The 24,131-nt window shown below is 40.2% G+C and overlaps 2 protein-coding genes across 5 annotated transcripts; one reads left to right on the forward strand and one right to left on the reverse strand.

Annotated features, from left to right (window-relative positions):
- Positions 1-3,175: 3,175 nt before the first annotated feature.
- Positions 3,176-17,414, reverse strand: LOC110496958 (uncharacterized). Its single transcript, XM_036951691.2, has 3 exons — positions 17,330-17,414; positions 12,829-13,061; positions 3,176-5,656 (listed from the first exon to the last, which is right to left on the reverse strand). The coding sequence occupies exons 2-3, from the start codon at positions 12,929-12,931 to the stop codon at positions 4,059-4,061; spliced, it is 1,701 nt and encodes a 566-aa protein (XP_036807586.2). The 5' UTR covers positions 12,932-13,061; positions 17,330-17,414; the 3' UTR covers positions 3,176-4,058.
- A 1,807-nt stretch (positions 17,415-19,221) lies between these two features.
- Positions 19,222-24,131, forward strand: LOC100653484 (uncharacterized). 4 transcript variants are annotated; one of them, XM_090207397.1, is made up of 10 exons: positions 19,222-19,399; positions 20,449-20,784; positions 21,035-21,319; positions 21,424-21,459; positions 21,631-21,736; positions 21,841-21,906; positions 22,122-22,229; positions 22,381-22,398; positions 22,539-22,601; positions 22,853-24,131. In XM_090207397.1, the coding sequence occupies exons 1-10, from the start codon at positions 19,222-19,224 to the stop codon at positions 22,872-22,874; spliced, it is 1,218 nt and encodes a 405-aa protein (XP_090063523.1). In that variant the 3' UTR covers positions 22,875-24,131. The 4 variants fall into 4 exon arrangements, with proteins under 4 accessions (XP_090063523.1, XP_090063524.1, XP_090063525.1 ...); XM_090207398.1 differs by having other exon boundaries at positions 22,554-22,601; XM_090207399.1 differs by having other exon boundaries at positions 22,572-22,601; positions 22,853-22,995.

Here is a 24,131-nt window from a genome sequence, read left to right on the forward strand (position 1 = left end):
GTAATTTGTAATCAATTAAACGTCTCATTGCTCAGGGTTTGAGAATTAGTTGCATATTATAGTATCTCATGATGCCCCTCATCCCTGATTCTCTGCTGGGTCCGCAATATCAAGCTCTGAACGAACAGAGTAGAAACGCAGATGGACAACTAGTAAAAGCACAAACCAGCTTTATTCAACCCACTGGATGCTTCAGTCACACAAGCATATATTTATACCTTCCAACTAGGTGGAGTCACCACTCACCACTTCCAAGATAAACAATCAGTCTCTGTTCCTCTTACTTATTACATTGTCATGGCCCTGCCTGAGTCCAGAGCAGCGTGAGCGGAGAGGTGTGTGAGACGGGACTGTGGTTGGGGTGGACCCCTGCCGCCTTCCTCCCAGAGGTTTCTTCTCTCTTCAACTGTTGTCCTCATCTCGATGTTGAGTTCCACCTCTCTCCTTGCCCTAGTTCCACAGAAACTAACCTGACTTATCAGGAACTGAGACTAGCCTGTTGCTCTTAACCTCCATCCTTAGGAATATTAATACACAGCAAGAACAAAACATGTCTGGACAGACACCTTCTATACTCGTCTCACAGTAACTTTCCTATACAAAGTTCAATAAAGTAGTTAGAATCCAACATGATCCATAGCCTATACTATAGGCCTAGGCTATACCAAGACCATGCAGGGAGAAGCACAGTGCAAAGTTATATTTCTAAGAAAATTGACTCCTTCCCTAGTTTTTGCGCTGCTGGGATGGTATATATAAAACTAGGCTACACTGCAATGGATAGGCGTTCCCAATCCAGGCTGCATCACATCCGGACGTGATTCGGAGTCCCATAGGGTGGCACAATGGTCCCAGAGTCGTCTGGATTTGGCCGGGGTAGGTCGTCATTTTAAATAAGAATATGTTCTTAAGTGCCTTGCTCAAGGGCACGTCGACAGATTTTTCACTTTTGGTTTCACTGTCCCAACGCTCTAACCGCAACTCTTACATAGAATTGCAGGGCTCAATGATGTTGATGGCTGTCGATAGTATGAATCTGTAACAACGGTGTATTAGCTAATGCGGCCATTACATCTAGCGCATGCTAGCTAACTCACTTATATAGCAATACCATACATCTAAAACATGCTAACTCACTTATAGAGCAATAACATACATTACATCTAGAGAATGCTAGCTAACTCACTTATATAGCAATACCATACATTGCCTCTAGAGCATGCTAGCTAACTCACTTATAGAGTAACAACATACATTACATCTAAAACATGCTAACTCACTTATACAGCAATAACATACATTACCTCTAGAGCATGCTATTTAACTGACTTGCCTAGTTAAATAAATTAAAAATGTAATCATGAGCCCCGGCCTGCCCTGTTCTTGCTGAGGTAAACCCTTCAGTGCTACCTACCAATGACTGCTGTGTACGGTGGCACTTTCTTAAAACGGCATTGTTGGTTAAGGGCTTGTAAGTAAGCATTTCACTGTTGTATTCGGCGCATGCGACAAATAACATTTGATTTGATTTCAGGAGGTGAGGCTGTAAAAAAAAAAAAAATCTGTGTGCGCGGACTAGGCCTACTGATGTCCTGTTCAGTTGGAGAGGGGGAACCTGAAGACGAGGAAAACTAGAGCTACGACTATAATTGATTTGAATTAAAACAATATGTTTCATTGCATATAATGAAGCTATTTCTTTAGAGTTATTGATCTCCATAAACCATATCAGAGTAATTTACATTACAGATGGACAACGGATGAGTGCTGAAAGTAGACTAATTCGAGAAGGTCTAATTCAGTTAAACGGTCTTCAAATGAAAATGGCTTTAGGCTACTAACAACAAGAGCGCTTTGTGTTGGAGAATATATATTCCAATTTAAGAAATAAGAGGGAGGCAATTTTATGTTATTTTAAATAGGCACTAAATGTGCTTTTCTTCCAAAAACAAGGACGTTTCTAGGTGACCCCAAACTTTTACAACAATAGTGTGTGTGCCACAATTATTGACACCCCTTCATTCAATACTTTGTGCAACCTTCCTTTGCCAAGATAACAGCTCTGAGTCTTCTCCTATAATGTGTAATGAGGTTGGAGAACACATGGCAAGGGATCTGAGACCATTCCTCCATACAGAATCTCTCCAGATTCTTCAGATTCCGAGGCCCACACTTGTGGATTCTCCTCATCAGCTCATCCCACAGGTTTTCTATGGGGTTCAGGTCAGGGGACTGGGATGGCCATGGCAAAACCTTGATTATGTGGTCAGTAAACCATTTTTTGTGTTGATTTTGAGGTGTACTTTGGATCATTGTCCTGCTGGAAGATCCAACCACGGCACAGTTTAAGCTTCCTAACAGAGGCAGTCCGGTTTAGATTTAATATCTGCTGGTACTTGATGGAGTCCATGATACCATGTATCCTCACAAGTGGTCCAGGGCCTTTGGAAGAAAAACAGCCCCACAACATCAAAGATCCATCACCAGACTTCACAGTTGGGATGAGGTACTTTCTGTATGGATATCTTTCTATCTACACCAATCCCACCTCTAAAAAATAAAAAAAGCTCTATTTTGATCTCATCTGACCATAGAACCTGGTCCCATTGAAAGATCCAGTAACGTTTGGCAAACTGTAGGCGCTTGAGTTTGTTGTTTGATGACAGCAACAGCGTTTTTATGGCAACCCTCCCAAACAACTTGTGGTTATGTAGGTGGCGTCTGATCGTAGTTTTGGAGACTTTCTGACCCCAAGACCCAACTAACGTCTGTAATTCTCCAGCTGTGATCCTTGGAGATTTTTTTTTGCCACTGGAACCATCCTCCTCACTGTGCGTGGGGTCAATATAGACACATGTCCTCTTCCAGGGCCATTGTTAACATCTCCGGTAACTTTACATTTCTTCATTATTGCCCTGATAGTGGAAATGTGCAGCTCAACAACCTTTTGTCGCACATTATCACAACTTTCCAAAAGTGATGGATGACTATCGGACTATTGGCCTGTGTGTCACCATATATTTACACCCCAGTGAAACAGGAAGTCACGGCTTACCACTTAAGTGTTCCTAATCACTCAGGTGAACTTAAGAACGGAAAACATGAATGGGAATATACTTCAGTTAGATTTTACTCATAATCATTTCTAGGGGTGCCAATAATTGTGCAACACATGTTTTGAAGAAAAACATTTATTTCACATGTATTTTTTTCAGTCATTTTACTTTAATTAAAAGGTTCGATTTTTGTTAATATTTTGAATGAAACACCAAGAGGATAAACAGCAAACACATTTTTTTCACAGCCCGTTTTGCTCATATTTACCAAGTGTCCCAATATTAGTGGAGGGACCTGTATGTTCACCCCTACCCTTATCCACGGTGTTCTGCAAAACCACAACCTTCTAGCTACTTTGCCATGTAACGCTTACAAAACGAAGAACAGTTTCTAAAACAGCATATCTAAGACTCTGGTCTGTCCAAGGAGTGAGGGTAAACAGTAGGCATGTTCTCTGCAATCCACTTCATATTTAAATTATTATTTTGGGTATAGGGGAGGGTCACTTGTTTTTTGTTGTTGTCAAGTGTTCAGGGAGGGTCGGGTAAAAATATATTTAACTGAAGGGAGGGCCATCCATTTCCATTTCAGAGAGATATGATTTTCTCCAGGTATCCCTTATTATAAATACCTTACAGTCCCTTAGTAGTCAAAAAATATATATCCACCCAAACAAAAGGTGAAAACTGATCCTCACACCATCTCTATCTGATACATGTTGTGTCTACCAGCTTATTCCCACATAAAACTGATCCTCACACCATCTCTATCTGATACATGTTGTGTCTACTAGCTTATTCCCACAGAAAACTGATCCTCTTTACAGTAGAAGCTAACAAAACACACCAAAACTGACAAGGTGTACACTGATTAGTAAAGAGAGGCTAACATTCTCTAATTCTCCATTTCCTCTGCACAGTTCTCACAGTGAGAAACAATAGGATCCAATTCAGTGTTACCACTTACTTTATGACATGAGAATTAAGTGATGGACTTTAACCTTAGCTGGTCTGAGAGAACTGATGAGGCTTTTCTCCTTTATGTATACGTTGGTGTTTCTTTAAGCTGCTGTGTTGAGAGAAATTTTTCCCACAGTCAGAGCAAGAGTAAGGCTTCTCTCCTGTATGTATACGCTGGTGACATGTTAAGGTATATAATTGGGTAAAACAATTCCCACAGTCAGAGCAGAAGTGAGGCTTTTCTCCTGCATGTAAACATTGGTGTTTTTTTAAGTTGCTCTGTTGAGAGAAACTCTTCCCACATTCAGCGCAGGAGTAAGGCTTTTCTCCTGTGTGCGTTCTCTGGTGAACTGTTACCTCAGATGATGTTTTGAAGCATTTTCCACAGTCAGAGCAGAAGTAAGGCTTCTCTCCTGTGTGTGTTCTCTGGTGAACTGTTAGCTCAGATGATGTTGTGAAGCATTTTCCACAGTCAGAGCAGAAGTAAGGCTTTTCTCCTGTGTGTATAAGTTGGTGTTTCTTTAAGCTGCTGTGTTGAGAGAAATTTTGCCCACAGTCAGAGCACGAGTAAGGCTTCTCTCCTGTGTGTATTCGCTTGTGACTATTTAACTTATCCAATTGGGAAAAACTCTTTTCACAGTCTGAGCAGGAGTAAGGCTTTTCTCCTGTATGTGAACGTTGGTGTCTTTTTAAGTTACTCTGTTGAGAGAAACTCTTCCCACAGTCAGAGCAGGAGTAAGGCTTTTCTCCTGTATGTATACGTTCATGTTTGATTAAGGTATCCAATAGGGAGAAACTCTTCCCACAGTCAGAGCAGAAGTAAGGATTCTCTCCTGTGTGTGTTCTCCGGTGAACTGTTAGCTCATATGATGTTGTGAAGCATTTTACACAGTCAGAGCAAGAGTAAGGCTTCTCTCCTGTGTGTATATGTTGGTGGTTTTTTAAGTTTCTCCGTTGAGAGAATCTGCACCCACAGTCAGAGCAGGAGTAAGGCTTCTCTCCAGTGTGCACGCTCTGATGAACTGTCAGAGCCCCTGATGTTCTAAAGCTCTTCCCACAGTCAGAGCAGGAGTAAGGCTTCTCTCCCGTATGAATACGTTGGTGTGTTTGTAAGCTTCCCAGTTGAGAGAAACTCTTCCCACAGTCAGAGCAGGAGTAAGGCTTCTCTCCTGTGTGCATACGCTGGTGAGATTTTAAGGTATTAAATTGGGCGAAACAATTCCCACAGTCAGAGCAGAAGTAAGACTTTTCTCCTGTGTGTATTAGTTGGTGCCTATTTAACTTATCCAATCGGGAGAAACTCTTTTCACAGTCGGAGCAGGAGTAAGGCTTCTCTCCTGTGTGCACTCTCTGATGAACTGTCAGAGCCCTTGATGTTGTGAAACTCTTTCCACAGTCAGAGCAGGGGAAAGACTTCAATCCCGTGTGCCATCTCTGATGAACTGTCAGAGCCCTTGATGTTGTGAAGCTCTTCCCACAGTCAGTGCAGGAATACATATTCTCTCCTGTGTGTATTTTTAGGTGTATTTTTAGCTTTGATAGCATTGGGAAAATCTCCTCACAATGTGGGCAGTGGTGAGACCTCTTAGCTCTGTGATCTTCCTGCTGCTTTCTGGATGTAGAGAATGTCTCAACGTCACCTGTGTGAACAGCATCAGGAAAAAAAGTCAAGTTTTTGTGACATACGCAGAATGGGAAAAACATTAAGAACACCTGCTCATTCCATGACATAGACTGACCAGGTGCAAGTTATGATCCCTTATTGATGTCACTTGTTAAATCCGCTTTAAAATCAGTGTAGATGAAGGGGAGGAGACAGGTTAAATAGGGATTTTTAAGTCTTGAAACAGCTGAGACATGGATTGTGTATGTGTGCAATTCAGAGGGTGAATGGGCAAGACAAAAGATTTAAGTGCCATTGAATGGGGTATGGTAGTAGGTGCCAGGCGCCCCGGTTTGTGTCAAGACCTCCAATGCTGCTAGGTTGACGCTGAACAGTTTAACTTATATATCAAGAATGGTCCACCACCCAAAGGACATCCAACCAACTTAACACAACTGTGGGAAGCATTTGAGTCAACATGGGCCAGCCTCCCTGTACAACCCTTTCAACACCTTGTAGAGTTCAATAGGGCTGTCCCCAACAACAACAAAAAATATGTGGTTAACCAAGAGTAGTTTGTTCTTTCAACTAATCAATTGGTCCAACATGTTTAAACATGTATTTCTCCAGTGCATTCGGAAATTATTCAGACTCCTAGACTTTTTCCACATTTTGTTGCGTAAACAGCCTTATTCTAAAATGGATTACATTGTTTGTTATTTCTCATCAATCTACACATATTACCCCATGACAAAGCAAAAACAGTTTTTTAGAAATGTATTAATAATAAAAAACAGAAACATCACATTTATATAAGTATTCAGACTAGGGATGCACGATATATCGGTGAACATATCGGAATCTGTCGATATTAGCGAAAAATGCCAACATCAGTATCGGCCTGATGTGTAGTTTAACGGCGATGTTAAAAAGCAACGTCAAAGCTACCGTGCATACCTACGTAATGACGCCACGTAAAATGAAGCTACACGTGCATACCTACGTAATGACGCCACGTAAAATGAAGCTACCGTGCATACCTACGTAATGACGCCACGTAAAATAAAGCTACCGTGCATACCTACGTAATGACGCCACGTAAAATGAAGCTACACGTGCGACATCGCATTCCTAACCTAGCCCATTCAATGTCTGCTGTGTGGATCGAGCCGCCAACAAGTCGAGCAGTCATTTGAAAGAGTAAGAACATTTCAGTGAGACAACTCAAAGGCGAAATCCATTAAAGCCAAGATAATGGAATTCATTGCCCTTGACAATCAATCGTTCTCTGTCATGGGTGATGTCGGCTTTCGCCGACTGGTCGAGCACCGGTACACACTACCAAGTGCGCTATTTTTCAGGATGTTGCACTACCGGAGTTACACAGTAATAGAGTCACTGCTGTTAGCTTCTCGACATGCATACTATGGAACGCGATTTGAGTCTTTACGTGTCAAAAATGATACAGTAGCACTGTTAAATCTGTACAAAAAAGTCTAACAAGCAAACACCGCTAACAAGCAAACACCGGCCACGAACGATGTGTTTATTACGGCGTTGGTAATAAAGCATAATTTGTTTGACCGCAACTTCTGGGGTGGCTAGCTAGCTTTAGCTTGGTACCTAGTTAGCACCAATACAACCAGCCTGAAAACAATGACCAGTAGAAACTGCAGTCCTTTTCATTATTCTTAGCAATAATTTAGGAATCATAGGTATTAGCTAGGTTGTCACTTGTGGTTCGCCTATTAAATTGAATTTCAGTTCATGAAAATAAATAGCTAGCCTGTTCTTATTTGATTAATGGTGGTCGGACCCATCTATGTGTAGCTAGCCACAATAAGGATTAGCCACAATAGTGGACTTTGCGGTTAACCTTCAAAATAAAGGTATATGACAAGAGGGAGTCCGACCGCAAGTGATTTGATTGTGCAGGACTCAGACTTTTTATTAACAGTGAGTCACTGTGACTAGCACCCATTGTCTCACTCTCCTCCCTGCTGCACCGACCACCACAGAACATCAAAAGGGTTTATTGCGCTGTCCGTGATTCTGAAGCTGCAACATAATAACACCCATTTCTGACTGAAAAGTTCTGTTGCCGAAATCCCTCATTTGTTTAGGAAAAACATTCCCTATTCCCTCAATCCTTGCTCTATTTATGAGAGATATGTATGCATCGCATGCACATGATCAATAGGGCCTAACCTATAGCACATCATAATCACATAAACAAACTCAGAACATCATAACAGTAAAATTGATGAGGAGGACATGGCAAACTCGAAACAGGAGAATGTTTACTGGTTGCTCAGGAGGGAAAGGGGAAGTCAGATATATGGAATACATGTGACTAGTTATGGAAAATACTGGAGATCAAGACAAATGAGGGAAGGAGCAAACGCTGTCAGCATATTATGTGGGCCAAACAGGTGCTGTTAGATTACAATATCCTTTTTCTGACCGTTTGCAACAATGTAAACAACACTAAATAAATTATAAGCGGACCGGTGAGCCTGTTGTAAAAAACAAAAAATGTTATGCCTTTATTACAGCAAAGACTAAAAACAGTCACATATGTGAAAGCAATTTCTGAAATGGAACCTGTTTATTTATTGTTTACGCTAATTATTCAAGTGTTGCTTTTTTATTTTATTTTAAAACTAAAATGCTTGATTGCATTTAAAATCATGAATGACTCGTCTGCTGTTTAATGACTGACTGATACAGTACCCTATATAAGTACTGAAATATAGGCCTAAGTAAGTTACGGTATTAAGACTAAACAGGATGCCCTCTTAGGCCTACATCTGGATGGTGGTTATACAAGGCTATTATACTAAGCCCACTAATGATAACGGCATTACCTATTATCATAATGATGATCATAATAACAGTAATAATCAAGAAAGATCAAGAAAAGGGAGGGGTATTGTTATTATTATCGGACACTAAATGAATCATAAATAATACCAGGGAGGCTGTTTAACAGAGAGAAAGTAAAGCGTTTATTACAGCATAGCAAAGACTACAAACAGCCGAATTCGTGAAATTGTTTATCCAACATGTGGTTGCGTGAGGCTCTGTGCTCATGGAATCAGTAGGCTATTAAACAAACACTCAAACAGGCAACACAAGCAAGATCTGTATTATTTCTGTTGATGTACAGCTCTGGAAAAATTAAGAGACCACTACAAAATTATCAGTTTCAGTAATTTTACTATTTGTGTGTATGTATTTTGGTAAAATTAACATTTTTGTTTTATTCAATAAACTACTGACAACATTTCTCTCAAGCGCATTGATGTGTTTCAGAACCACAGACATCGACCACTATCCAACATGGGAAAAAGCACATTTGTTATAAGTTTAAAAACAATTAAACTAGTGTTGCACCATTGTTCTTACATAATATAACCATATACAATTTCAGTAGCACGTCTTGGAGTGATGGACTGTGCCATCCCCACAGCCTCCACAATGGATTAGTCCATTCAGACAGGGGTGAATCAAACAGGTGTCTTGTACACCATGATTTTTTTTGTTATTTGCTACTGCTCGACTAAAGAAATCTTGGTGGACCAACAGCCTATCGACCAAATAATCGACTAAATGGTGTCAGCCCTAGAGTCCATGCTACATATCTGTGTGTGTGTGGGGGGGTGCCACTCGATATTAAAATGTTTTGAACTGTCAGTGTACAGTTGAAGTCGGAGGTTTACATACACTAAGTTGACTGTGCCTTTAAACAGCTTGGAAAATTCCAGAAAATTATGTCGTGACTTTAGAAGCTTCTGGTAGGCTTATTGACAGGTGTATAGTGCCTTGTGAAAGTATTCGGCCCCCTTGAACTTTGCGACCTTTTGCCCCATTTCAGGCTTCAAACATAAAGATATAAAACTGTATTTTTTTGTGAAGAATCAACAACAAGTGGGACACAATCATGAAGTGGAATGACATACATTGGATATTTCAAACTTTTTTAACAAATCAAAAACTGAAAAATTGGGCGTGCAAAATTATTCAGCCCCTTTACTTTCAGTGCAGCAAACTCTCTCCAGAAGTTCAGTGAGGATCTCTGAATGATCCAATGTTGACCTAAATGACTAATGATGATAAATACAATCCACCTGTGTGTAATCAAGTCTCCGTATAAATGCACCTGCACTGTGATAGTCTCAGAGGTCCGTTAAAAGCGCAGAGAGCATCATGAAGAACAAGGAACACACCAGGCAGGTCCGAGATACTGTTGTGAAGAAGTTTAAAGCTGGATTTGGATACAAAAAGATTTCCCAAGCTTTAAACATCCCAAGGAGCACTGTGCAAGCGATAATATTGAAATGGAAGGAGTATCAGACCACTGCAAATCTACCAAGACCTGGCCGTCCCTCTAAACTTTCAGCTCATACAAGGAGAAGACTGATCAGAGATGCAGCCAAGAGGCCCATGATCACTCTGGATGAACTGCAGAGATCTACAGCTGAGGTGGGAGACTCTGTCCATAGGACAACAATCAGTCGTATATTGCACAAATCTGGCCTTTATGGAAGAGTGGCAAGAAGAAAGCCATTTCTTAAAGATATCCATAAAAAGTGTCGTTTAAAGTTTGCCACAAGCCACCTGGGAGACACACCAAACATGTGGAAGAAGGTGCTCTGGTCAGATGAAACCAAAATTTAACTTTTTGGCAACCATGCAAAACGTTATGTTTGGCGTAAAAGCAACACAGCTGAACACACCATCCCCACTGTCAAACATGGTGGTGGCAGCATCATGGTTTGGGCCTGCTTTTCTTCAGCAGGGACAGGGAAGATGGTTAAAATTGATGGGAAGATGGATGGAGCCAAATACAGGACCATTCTGGAAGAAAACCTGATGGAGTCTGCAAAAGACCTGAGACTGGGACGGAGATTTTGTCTTCCAACAAGACAATGATCCAAAACATAAAGCAAAATCTACAATGGAATGGTTCAAAAATAAACATATCCAGGTGTTAGAATGGCCAAGTCAAAGTCCAGACCTGAATCCAATCGAGAATCTGTGGAAAGAACTGAAAACTGCTGTTCACAAATGCTCTCCATCCAACCTCACTGAGCTCGAGCTGTTTTGCAAGGAGGAATGGGGAAAAATTTCAGTCTCTCAATGTGCAAAACTGATAGAGACATACCCCAAGCGACTTACAGCTGTAATCGCAGCAAAAGGTGGCGCTACAAAGTATTAACTTAAGGGGGCTGAATAATTTTGCACGCCCAATTTTTCAATTTTTGATTTGTTAAAAAAGTTTGAAATATCCAATAAATGTCGTTCCACTTCATGATTGTGTCCCACTTGTTGTTGATTCTTCACAAAAAAATACAGTTTTATATCTTTATGTTTGAAGCCTGTAATGTGGCAAAAGGTCGCAAAGTTCAAGGGGGCCGAATACTTTCGCAAGGCACTGTACCTGTGGATGTATTTCAAGGCCTACCTGCAAACTCAATGCCTCTTTGCTTGACATCCATAGGAAAATCAAAAGAAATCAGCTAAGACCTCAGAAAAAATAATTGTAGACCTCCACAAGTCTGGTTCAATCTTGGGAGCAATTTCCAAATGCCTGAAGGTACCACGTTCATCTGTACAAACAATAGTACACAAGTATAAACACCATGGGACCAGGCAGCCGTCATACCGCTCAGGAAGGAGACGCGTCTCCTACAGATGAATGTACTTTGGTGCGAAAAGTACAAATCAATCCCAGAACAACAGCAAAGGACCTTGTGAGGATGCTGGAGGAAACGGGTACAAAAGTATCTATATCCACAGTAAAACGAGTCCTATATCGACATAACCTGAAAGGGTAGATAGATTCCTTGCTCAGCAAGGAAGAAGATCTTACTTTTTGGAGAAATGTCCTCTGGTCTGATGAAACAAAAAAGGAACTGTTTGGCCATAATGACCATTGTTATGTTTGGAGGAAAACGGGGGAGGTTTGCAAGCCGTAGAACACCATCCCAACCGTGAAGCACGGGGGTGGCAGCATCATGTTGTGGGGGGGCTTTGTTGCAGGAGGGACTCGTGCACTTCACAAAATAGATGGCATCATGAGGAATTGAAAATTATGTGTATATATTGAAGCAACATCTCAAGACATCAGTTAAAGCTTGGTCGCAAATGGGTCTTCCAAATGGACAATGACCCCAAGCATACTTCCAAAGTTGTGGCAAAATGGCTTAAGGACAACAAAGTCAAGGTATTGGAATGGCCATCACAAAGCCCTGACCTCAATCCTATAGAAAATGTGTGGGCAGAACTGAAAAAGCATGTGCGAGCAAGGCCTACAAATCTGACTCAGTTACACCAGTTCTGTCAGGAGGAATGGGCCAAAATTCACACAACTTATTGTGGGAAGCTTGTGGAAGGCTACCCGAAACATTTGACCCAAGTTAAAACAATTTAAAGGCAATGCTATCAAATACTAATTGAGTGTATGTAAACTTCTGACCCACTGGGAATGTGATGAAAGAAATAATAGCTGAAATAAATAATTCTCTCTACTACTATTCTGACATTTCACATTCTTAAAATAAAGTGGTGATCCTAACTGAACTAAGACAGGGAATTTGTACTCGGATTAATTGTCAGGAATTGTGAAAAACTGAGTTTAAATGTATTTGGCTAAGGTGTATGTAAACTTCCAACTTCAACTGTATATATCAATCAAATGTATTTTAAGAAGCCCTTTTTTACATCAGCAGTTGTCACAAAGTCCTTCACAGGAACCCAGCCTAAGACCCCAAACAGCAAGCAACGCAGATGTAGAAGCTCAGTTCCTAGGAAAAACTCCCTAGAAGGGAGGAACCTAGGAAGAAACCTAGTGAGGAAAAAGGCTCCAAGGGTGACCTTGGAGCCTTTATACAAATATGAGCTTTTTTTTAATCAAATAAATAGTTTCAACGATATTGAAAAGCCATCCTGTGGCGTTTTCCAAATACCCTGGTATACAGTATACCACCCAAGCCTACTAACTACATAGACTAATTTCATACAACTTCAAAACACTGTCAGTTTGTCTACTTCACTTCTTTAGTCTACTCTCTGATCATTCCAGATAGACCAGTTGTTCAGGGATGTGTGATGTTGAATTACAGAATTCAACCTAGCAACCGACTGGGTCATAACTTGTGGAGGTCTAACTTCTGAAGATAACTTATAGACAGAACCTGCTCTTACCATGACTAACAGATTTCCCAATCTTCTCCTCCTCTTCTTCATCTTTAATGTTGACATTCAGCTCCAGTGTTTGACTGCAGTCTTCCAGCTTCACTGATGCCATCTCTGGATCCTGCAGTGCAAACTGGGCTCAACTGTCACAATCAGGACCCAGTGACTGTACGTTTGGACTCAGTGTGAAAGGAGAGAGGCAGGCTGGGTTTGTCCTCACTGTTGATGTTACTGGCCTCGGACTGTAATAAAAAAGAGAAACAGACACAAAAAGTTATTTACTTGACAGTTCTGGTGCTTTCTCTATTCTCTAAAAATATATTACATTTATTCTCTTGGGTTCTAACTTGAAATATCCTCATTCATATTAACATATTAGAACTGGGTGTATGCAAATGTGCTGAGGGAGAAAGGGGAGTGCAGAAGGTTTACACTCTGTCAGAACATGTTATGGTTAAATCTCATGTATGATATGGAGAGGAGAAGGGCAACGGTCTGGTTTCAGCCACTGATAAGGTTGTATAGCCGTGGATTAGGGAGGAGTGAGGAATGTGGGCCGAGGTCAGGTCAGATGAAGGAACACTCCTATGACATACACACATAGGAGGCAGGGCCATGACTGCACCAATGAGAGGAACCACTTAAGTTCCTGCCTAGCAACAGAGATGAGTTGTCTGTCTAGATGGGCAAGGAGTTTGTGTAAACATATCTGTCTAGATGGGCAAGGAGTTTGTGTAAACATGTCTGTCTAGGTGGGCAAGGAGTTTGTGTAAACATGTCTGTCTAGGTGGGCAAGGAGTTTGTGTAAACATGGCTGTCTAGGTGGGCAAGGAGTTTGTGTAAACATGTCTGTCTAGGTGGGCAAGGAGTTGGTGTAAACATGTCTGTCTAGATGGGCAAGGAGTTTGTGTAAACATATCTGTCTAGGTGGGCAAGGAGTTTGTGTAAACATGTCTGTCTAGGTGGGCAAGGAGTTTGTGTAAACATGTCTGTCTTATGCAACTGTTTGACCCAGTGGGTGAATATATTTGTTTGGAGCTTTGACTAGTTGTCTGTTAGTTTTTTACACTGTTTATTTAGAACCTAACACTTCTTAATCACTTATCTAATTTCAATAGATCAGGCAGCTAAACATTGACAACAAAACATTCATTCATTTACATTAGACAAAGTGCACACTTTAAATGACAAAGTAAGTACATGTAACCTATAGTAGATTAAATAAATGAATATAAATGCATAACTGACTCAAAAAATTTTAGTACAAGGTTGCAGTTTGTTTTAGGCAGCACTATGTACTATTTTACTGAATAACCTTGTCTTCATTGTATATTTTCACTCTCAAAAACCAGATCGTCAGTGGTGGAAAAATAACTAAATTGTCAAACTTAAATGCTATACATCAAATTCCTTATATCAAAGCAACAATATGTAACTTTTTGGGCAATCCGACCAAACGCACAAATGTGTGTAATAGATCTTTCAGTCTCATTGAAAGCAAGTTTAAGAAGCGGTAGATACATTCTATGTGTGCCATTTCTGTGCTTTCCATTCTTAAGTTAAGTGTTTGAGTCCTTTACTTTCGGTCTTGTACTGTACACCAGCGTCAAACAACTGAATGTACATTATTCTTGGTGATGTAAAATATATTTCACAGCGGTTTAGATGGTACGATGATTCTCTACACAATGGCTGCTTGTTTGGCCACAAACTGAAATTAGGTGAAATATTCACATTTTTTCAACCAGGGATTTCTGCAAAGGCAAAACTTTAAACAAACCAGATGGCATGATTTTCCAGTTTTTAAATTCTATTTACGGATAGCCGGGGGCACACTCCAACACTAAGATATCATTGAAAAATGCATTTGTGGGCCTCCCGGGTGGCGCAGTGGTTAAGGGCGCTGTACTGCAGCGCCAGCTGTGCCATCAGAGTCCCTGGGTTCGTGCCCAGGCTCTGTCGTAACCGGCCGCGACCGGGAGGTCCGTGGGGCGACGCACAATTGGCCTAGCGTCGTCCGGGTTAGGGAGGAATTGGTCGGTAGGGATGTCCTTGTCTCATCGGGCACCAGCGACTCCTGTGGCGGGCCGGGCGCAGTGCGCGCTAACCAAGGTTGCCAGGTGCATGGTGTTTCCTTCCGGGTTGGATGCTGTGTTAAGAAGCAGTGCGGCTTGGTTGGGTTGTGTATCGGAGGACGCATGACTTTCAACCTTCGTCTCTCCCGAGCCCGTACAGGAGTTGTAGCGATGAGACAAGATAGTAGCTACTACAACAATTGGAGACCACGAAATTAGGGAGAAAAAGGGGTTAAAAAAAGGGGTAAAAAAAAAAAAATCAGATCAGAGGCAGTAGGAATGACAACATGTGAATTGGGCGATACTGCTGTGGGTTTTTGTGCTTTTCCGTGATATCACGGAAAAAACAAAGGCAGCACAAAAACACCCAAATTCATCCTTTTAGAGACTGTGATACAGATGGTACGCATGAAATTGTGTCATTCCAAACTTTATCCGCTACTTTATTTTCCATTTTGTTTTGCAACTCTGTCCATTTTATATGTAATAAAGGAAACATTTTGAATAAATGAGGGATACAAAGTATATTGAAAGCATGAAATGCTTCTACACAGGAAGTTCCAGACACTTGTAGAATCTATGCCAAGGTGCATTGAGGCTGTTCTGGCATCATATCTGGAGGACACCTGGCACCATCCCTACGGTGAAGCATCATGCTGTGGGCATATTTTTCAGCAGCAGAGACTGGGAGACTGGTCAGGAAAAGATTAACAATGCAAAGTACTGAGAGATCCTTGATGAAAACCTGTTCCAGAGCACTCTGGACCTCAGATTAGGGTGACGGTTCACATTCCAACAGGACAACGACCCGAAGCACACAGCCAACACAACGCAGGAGTGGCTTTGGGGCAAGTCTCAATGTCCTTGAGTGGCCAAAGTAGAACCCAGATTTGAACCCGATCGGACATCTCTGGAGAGACCTGAAAATTGCTTTGCAGCCACACCCTACATCCAACCTGACAGAGCTTGAGAGGATCTGCAGAGAACAATTGGAGAAACTCCCCAAATACAGATGTGCCAAGCTTGTAGCGTCATACCCAAGAAGACTCAATGCTGTAATTAACTAAAATTTAAAATAAACTATTTTTGCTTTGTTATTATGGGGTATTGTGTGTAGATCACATTTTTTTTTTACGGCTGTAACGTAATAAAATGTGGAAAAAGTCAAGGGGTCTGAATACTTTCCGAATGCACTGTAGTATGCTAATGTTACCTAGCTGGCCTGGCGCATTGTTGCCCAGGAAAGCCTAGTGAGCTGGTATTTTATCCAGGTAGCCTAGGACATCAAAAACTTAAAGCGTGTACTGTATGACAGAGTTCTAGACCGTTTAGGAAACATGAAAGAGTTGGATAGCATTGGCGTTTCTCTACAAGTAGGGTGAGTCAACATGTTTTTTCTACTTGCGCGCGCACACACACACACACACAAACCAGTGCCATGGACAGCCACAACATGTTTAGCTTACGTTGATTGGACTAAATAGTTTTGGGTATCTTTTAGTTATCACTTTATTAGACTAAGCATAGGTGATTAGATGTAGAAATGTTGAAGTTGAAATGGTGCTGGAATAGTGGAGGCAGCTCCTGTTTTTTTTGTGACTTGCTGTAACTCTCCACGGTTCTAAATCAATAGTTGAAAATGTATGAAACATTACTTTGATTGACCATGCTGTCGGTCATATAACTGTTTGTTACATGCAATATGTTTTGTAGACTTCACTGGACAGATGTTGCTCTCCGGTATTGTAATGAAACAAAGGTGTGGTTGAATTTATTCTGTCACTGTGTCTTATTGTCTAGGCCTTAAGCCTATATACCACAGGAGCAAGGCATATGAACTAACAGATTATAGTGCAAACAATGCAATTATTACATAGGTTATAATATGTTTAGGGCTTGCACAGTGATTTTACTGATAAAAAGGTATTTCCTATTCTGATTTCAGATCAATCCTTACAAAATAATGATGGCAGAATATCCTACATTTTTCTCAATCATCATTGGAAAGTTGTGTTAATGGCAGTTGTTTAGGAGAAAAGCACAGATTTTCGTCTAAGATACACATTTTCACAGGTGTTTTTCTTGACTGACTACAATTTGATTGATGTGGTGTTTTTACTGTGTCATAACATTAACCACAGACAGAATGGTCACCGCCATTTTACATGCTCGTGAGCCTTTTTTTTAACAAAAAAACAATAACATCTCAATTAAATTGATTCTTTATTAAATTACCCTGAAATAACGTACAGTACATTCAAAAAGACAAACCCCAAATCTCTAGCTATGTGACATGTAAAATATTTGTTCACGTTCTTCTCTCACTCGGTTTGACACACACACAAAAATATAACAACCTCTGTTACGGATTTGTTACCTACCATGTTATGACATGTTCTTTCGATATCAGAAAGTACAAACGTGCAAAGACATACCTGTAGTAATACATACAACGGTTATCGTCTTGACAGCACAGTTCTAACGCTTTCGTTATTCTGAAGAATGGTCCACGCCTACCCGGAACTACTTCTTCTTCTTCTCCTCTGGATTTTTACGGTGGTTGGGATCGAAAATGTGGCATTACCGCCCCCAACTGGATGATAATATATGCCCATTATACTTTGTCTTACAAAATGAAAAAAAAAACATCAAATAAATGTTCTATACCCCCCCAAAAATATATATACCCCCCAAAAATACCATTCCAATTAACTCTACACTCATTAAAAACCCACTACCCCATTCCACTACTGTGATCCTATCTGCACCATGCCAATGGGCTCAGAGGGCAGAATACCACCCCTCAACACAACCTGTAACTCTTCTGGAATGAAATCAGATCTTGTATACCCTCAGCTAATGTAGCTATCATTGGGCTGAAACATAAACTCCAGATTGTGGTTATATCAAGACAGCAGCCCCACCTGCAGTTTACTTATTGAAAGACCAAAGAGAAGAGGAGCGTAGATAATGTTCACTTCTCTCACAAAATATGACATTAGTCCACTTTTTTTCTTTGTGTGCAATATTTTATCCTCCACTTATTTCACCTCAATTCATTTAAAAATGACAGCACGTGTTGAACTTTTATTGGTGTAAGGTGTATGAGGTCTTGTGGTAGGAAAAAGTGATTGGATTTTTTTTTACTTATGGTGTGTGTTTGGTTAAGTAAATATTGGGTATCAATTAAGTAATAGTAATTATTACTTAAGTAAAGTAATGCTTTTGGCGTCATTAGTTGCTAGGCTCGGCCAAAGTTCAGAAAGTCCCATAGCTCTTGAGAAACAATATCGTTATCTGAAAATGTTGCCATGACAACATTGTTGATTTACCCTACACCACAGATACAAAAGCTGAAGCCAGGCCCACTGTCTTCAGATATCGTGTAAGTTCTCATGTGCTCCATCTCTCCAATGCATTTTAATAAACTTGTCCTATATCATGTATTATTGAGTTACATTGCAGTCCGATCTCATCTATGATTCCTCTGTCAGTGCAATGCATACAACTTCAAAATCAAATCAAATGTCACATACTTCGTAAACAACATATGTAGACTAACAGTGAAATGATTACTTAGGTGTCCTTCACAACAATGTAGAGAGAAAGTAAATAGAAAAATAATAGAAATGTAATAACACGTATTAATAAAAATAACAATAAATACACATTGACTAAGGATAATATGGCTATATACACGGGGCAGCGAGTCGATGTGCAGGGGTACACGGTAATTGAGGTAGATATTTACATTTAACTAGGAATAAAGTGACTGCAACAGGATAGATAATAAACAGTAACAGCAGCGTACGTGACGAGTCAAATTAGTTAGTGTAAAAATAGTCATTGCAGATAGTCCGGGTAGCTATTCGGTTAACTATATAACTAATTATTTAGCAGTCTTATGGCTTGGGGGTAGGAGCTGTTCACCGTCCAGACTTGGTGCATCGGTACCGCTTTCATGTCATGTTGAGGACGATTGTTTGATATCCTCTTTTCATTAGATTGAAGTGTGTCGAGTTTGAGTTCATATCGTAATTTATTTTATTATGTAAATACAGAATTTCCAGATGCTTGTTGTGTTAGATTCCACAGTTAATTGAACAATTTTATTATTTTCACGCTTCTGAAGAAAAAGCCTCAGCAAATTTCCCCAGCAGATATACACAATACTATATTGATTGAGTTTAACTGTGACTGTAGACAGAATACAGAGAGCAAGTTTACTTTCACTTTTATGCAGGAGGTAGCCTGGTCCCATATCTGTTTGTGCTTTTGCCTACTCCATTGTCATTGACAAGCTAAACATTGTTGCTATGGCAATTCAATGAGGCGTTGGCAAGAGAGCATAAACAGACGGTTACCCAGGCTATGGAGCAGGTGTAAGGGAATAAGGAATTTCCCGCTCTTTTTCTCTTGTTTCATTACTGTAGCAAATTACATTTTCACCATGTCTCCTGCACTCTTCAAGTCTCTGTTTATTCTGCTCATATTCCTCCCTAATGGTGAGTTATATCAGGTTTACGCATGATAATACCGCATTTGACTACCACTTTGAAAGTGGCGCGATATTGTTAGTGTCTATTTGATCTAATTGTGTACTTTCACAACTGTAGACAAACCTGTTAATTTCACAACACGAAATACATGTCATATTGAAGCTGTAGCTCAATCTTCTTGCTGCATGGGTAAATAGCCACCAACTCTTAAATAATTCGTATTTATTCCAATTCTTAAATAATTCGTATTTATTAGCAAAAAGTAGTAAGACAAAGGCCTGGCACAGTACAACGCGTTTTGGTTTCACAGAACTTGGACAAGATTCATTAGGCTTTAAGCCACTAGGTCGTGCTACTAGACTATGAGACTAATGTAACTAATGGATGCATTGATTGACCATCCATGATATCAAAATAAATGTTGAGGCTATACAGTGTTTGATCATATTTTATCTGTAAAGTTGATTAATTCAATATATACATTAAAACAAGAGTGTGACATACTTGAAAATCATTGGGTTCTTGAGTGTCGCAGTGATCTAAGATTCTGCACCTCAGTACAAGAAGCGTCACTGTAGGACATGGTTTGAATCCAGGCTGCGTCACATCCAGCCGTGATTGGGTGTCCCATAGGGCATAGCACAATTGGCCCACCGTCGTCCGGGTTTGGCTGGGGTAGTCCGTCACTGTAATTACGAATTTATAACTAGCCAGCCCTATAACTAGCCAGCCATTTCACACCGGTTACACATACGTGTTAACTGTTGACAAACCAGTTCATTTGACTATAGTAAATGCATGATTTCATCTGCAGCTCCATGCTCTTACTGTATGGAATGATTGATGTCGCTCTAATGGGTACTTTAATGGTGATGTATGCTGTGGCCTTAGGCACATATCATGTATATTCTATCCTGAAATTTATAGAAATTGATAGTTTTACAACAGGTGCCATAACTTCCTCCCGCCAAGACTGCCCTTACCACTGTAGTCCCCCTTCTGACCGTTCTGAGTACTACTAGTGTCGAAGAACTATTGTAACTGTCTTCATGCAGGGCTCTCTCAGTTGGTAAGAACACAGCAGGTTGTCACAGCAACCCTGGGAGAAGATGCAGTCATAACCTGTGAGCTCATGACACCAAAAGATGTGCGGCAAGTCACCTGGCAAAAAGTGACAACTGGGGAGAATGAAAATGTGGCCACTTACAGCAAACGCGGTTCCCATGTCAACCCACCTTTTCAGAGGAAAGTGGAGTTTGAAGACGAGGGACTGCAGAACTGCTCTATCGTCATCAGAGGAGTGTCAAGAGGAGACGAGTCCTGCTACAAGTGTCTGTTTAACACCTTTCCAGAGGGAGCTATCAGTGGAACGACCTGTCTCCATGTCAATGGTAAAATCTGACAACATAATGTACTGTAAATGACTGACCCAGAACAACTTCTCCAGAACTTCAGGCAGCCATTTTATCAGATCATACATCCAATGTCTTGAAACCATTTATCAAAATGTGATCATTTAGTAAATCATGTAAATTGATTAATTTAGTAAATAATTTAAATGGAATTATTTAGTAAATAATGTGATTGAAACCATTATGGTATTGACATTCACTGTGAACTGTGTTTGTTGTTGTTCTATAGAGCTGTATGGACCCTCACTCCTCATCACACAAACCAACAACAGTCACACCACTCTGTCCTGTTCTGCTACTGGACGACCTGTTCCTATAGTAACCTGGGATGACATCATGATAGAACATTCCAACATGGTTGATGTCACCCATCCCAATGGGACTGTCACTATGACAACTACTGTAACAGTGGTAGTGTCCAGTCTAACTGACAAAGAGGTTAGGTGTGTTGCCTCTATGTCCTTCAGTGATGTCACCAAGAATGTTTCCATGGTGATTCCAGCTTCAATTACTGGTGAGAAATGTCTATAGATCAATGTGTAATATCAGGAACATGATGTCATGATGAAGTACTGTCTGTGTTCATGATGAAGTACTTCCTGTGTATTTCTGTGCTAGGTCAATCTCAGGTCTCTGATGATGACAGGATCAGTGGTACGTGGTTGTTATTCTAATAATGACAGGTCATAATCAACCTATTGACGGGCTCTTTTCCTATTCAACTTTCAGGTGTGGTGCAGAGCCATATTTACATGTATGAGGCTTTGGTGTAGTGTACCTGTGAATTTGACCTCTGTCTTTTCTTGACATCTCTCTCATTCACAGGTACAGTGGTTGGTGCAGTGATGGGTGCAGTGTTGTGTTTAATGTGTCTCATTGCTGTATTCTGTGTAATATGGTGGCAAAAGAGGAGAAAAGACACCTCTTCCAGGTAGAGAGAAAACCATTTCCTTCCTTGATACTGAAAACAGCTATTCTGAATTTAATGTAATTTGACTGCCAGCCGTTTACTAGTTGATCTCTAATTTAATGTAGAAAACCCCCAGTTCCTGACCCTGAAATCAGCAGAACTCCCTTAAAGACACCACCAACATCCAAACAGTAAGATGCTCATTCTAAAGATCATCCTTCATCATTAAATAATTGTAATAAAATAATAATGAATCAGATGATGTGGTTCTTGTCAGTACAGTGTTTATTTAGATTTATTTCAGTGTCACACCAACCTCCAGTCCATCACACATGTGATTATCTCTTCAACACTTTTAACAGCTATTTAAGATAAGTAATCATTTTATTACCTTTTGTTTTTTCAGGTCACAATCGTTAACTAGCTCACCAAACAGCTCAACAACCAGCTCACCAAACAGCTCAACAACCAGCTCACCAAACAACTCAACAACCAAGCGGAGGATGACTAAGAAGTAGGTTTATCTTCTCATACTTTCATAGTCTTAACGTCTTCTGGAATCTCTCTCATTGAGCAAGAAACATGGGAATAAAACTTGGAAATGTATTTCTGTGGTGTATGTTTCCTGCCGCTACATTGTCTATTTTGATATTTTTCACACCAAGCTCCAGTCCGTCACAAATGTGAGTATTTTTACAACTTCATTTGATCATCCCGATAGAAAGTGTGAAACAGACAATATTGAGAATGTTACAAAACTTTTAGTATAAATTACAGTAACCCAAAAATCAAAACATAAATCAAATATGTCCTCTTGTTTCTGGATAAAATCCCTCAGCTCGTCTGACAAGCGCAGGATGCAACAAGCTCAGGAGGCTGTAAAGAAGTAGGTTTACACCTTCACTCTCTCACTGTCTGCTGTAGTCTCTCTCTTGAGGAAGAAGCTCTGAAATGATGTAATTTTGTGGTGGTCATAGAGTAGTCATGGTGACAGCATCATGCACTCAGCTGCATGTTAATATCTGTTCTGTAATGTTTGTCACAATGGCTGTCAGACCATCTTATTACCTCACAATGACCTGTGTTTTCATCCAATTGAAACATTATGATTTTCTTTCCCCCTCTTTTCTTTCTCAGGAACCTTTTCAATGACTACTGAGTGACTGTACTCACATTGCCACACACACACCTGATCATTACTGACTCATCTGGTTCATGTTATTTTATCTTTAAAAGTCTGTGACAATCAATCCGTTTTTTTAAAAACAGTCCTTTTTAAAGATATTGTATTGAGCCTGTTATAACAGTTATCTTCGTTGCCTGGTTTGTCTCAGGTCATGATGGCCTAGGGAGAGTTGTGCAGGTCAGTTTAAAGATTGTAGGGAGAAATCAAAAATCTCTCTGAGACATTTACAAAGACCACACACGTAAGAGGGGAACATCAATCGTATTGGACACTTCCACTGAACAATCAGTATGCAGTTCTGACATTAGGTAACACTCAGGTTTTGACCTCTTAAAACCAAGAGACGGCATCAGTACAGCTTTTAATGTTTATCTAGTATATACCTTGTAAGCATGTGCATCTGTCATGTGTGTTGCTGTTTCTTTATCTTGTGTCACATGCCACAACTAATGTTCCTTCTGGATAATGTTTAATTTAATCTAGGGTATATTACCAGGAAACTACCAGAATTTTGGCAATTTTCAAGTTTTGGGGGTGAATTTTATAAGATCTAGTGAGTTTTTTTCAGATTATCACTTCAGATTATCACATGTCTGTAATTATCTTTGGCCCTCTGTGTGGCCTTATCACATATAAAATATATACAATTAGAGTTAATAAAAAATAATGTTATTGTTGATTAGATGATTTTTCATTAGACAATTTTCTCTTGAACCTTATGGTCTATCCACTAGAAATTCATGGACAATAAGGACATAGATATATGTGAATACAGTTTTTCAAAGTTATTCAAGTATAAATGACAAAAGTTTCCATACTAGAAATAATTTGTGCTGACATCAAAATAAATTAACCAGCAATTAGAAGTTTAACCAATCAGAGTATCAAAGCCAATTACATGATTCATGGAAGCCAACTCTTGCTCAACCCATCAGTTTCTGGGACCAATCAGAATGGTCAGAATGTTTTCACATTCTTAAGACGTTGGGAAGGAAAGCAAATCCAGACTCATGGTGGAGAAGAAACGCTAGTGGGCGTGGTGTTTGGCCGGAGCGATGTGGATAGGTAGTCAGGCTAACTGATGAGCAGGAAGGAAACGACAGACCGGCCACCATGAAACAGTTCTCATGCTTTAAATAGACTGGCCTTGCATCCACAGAAGTACATAGGCTACAGCATACATACATTTAGTGGGAAAAACAGTTGTAATAAATCATATCCAGCTCGTTA

This window comes from Oncorhynchus mykiss, chromosome 18 (genome assembly GCF_057628025.1).
Source record: "Oncorhynchus mykiss isolate SJ-2025 chromosome 18, ASM5762802v1, whole genome shotgun sequence".
In the NCBI taxonomy this organism is placed as follows: domain Eukaryota; kingdom Metazoa; phylum Chordata; class Actinopteri; order Salmoniformes; family Salmonidae; genus Oncorhynchus; species Oncorhynchus mykiss.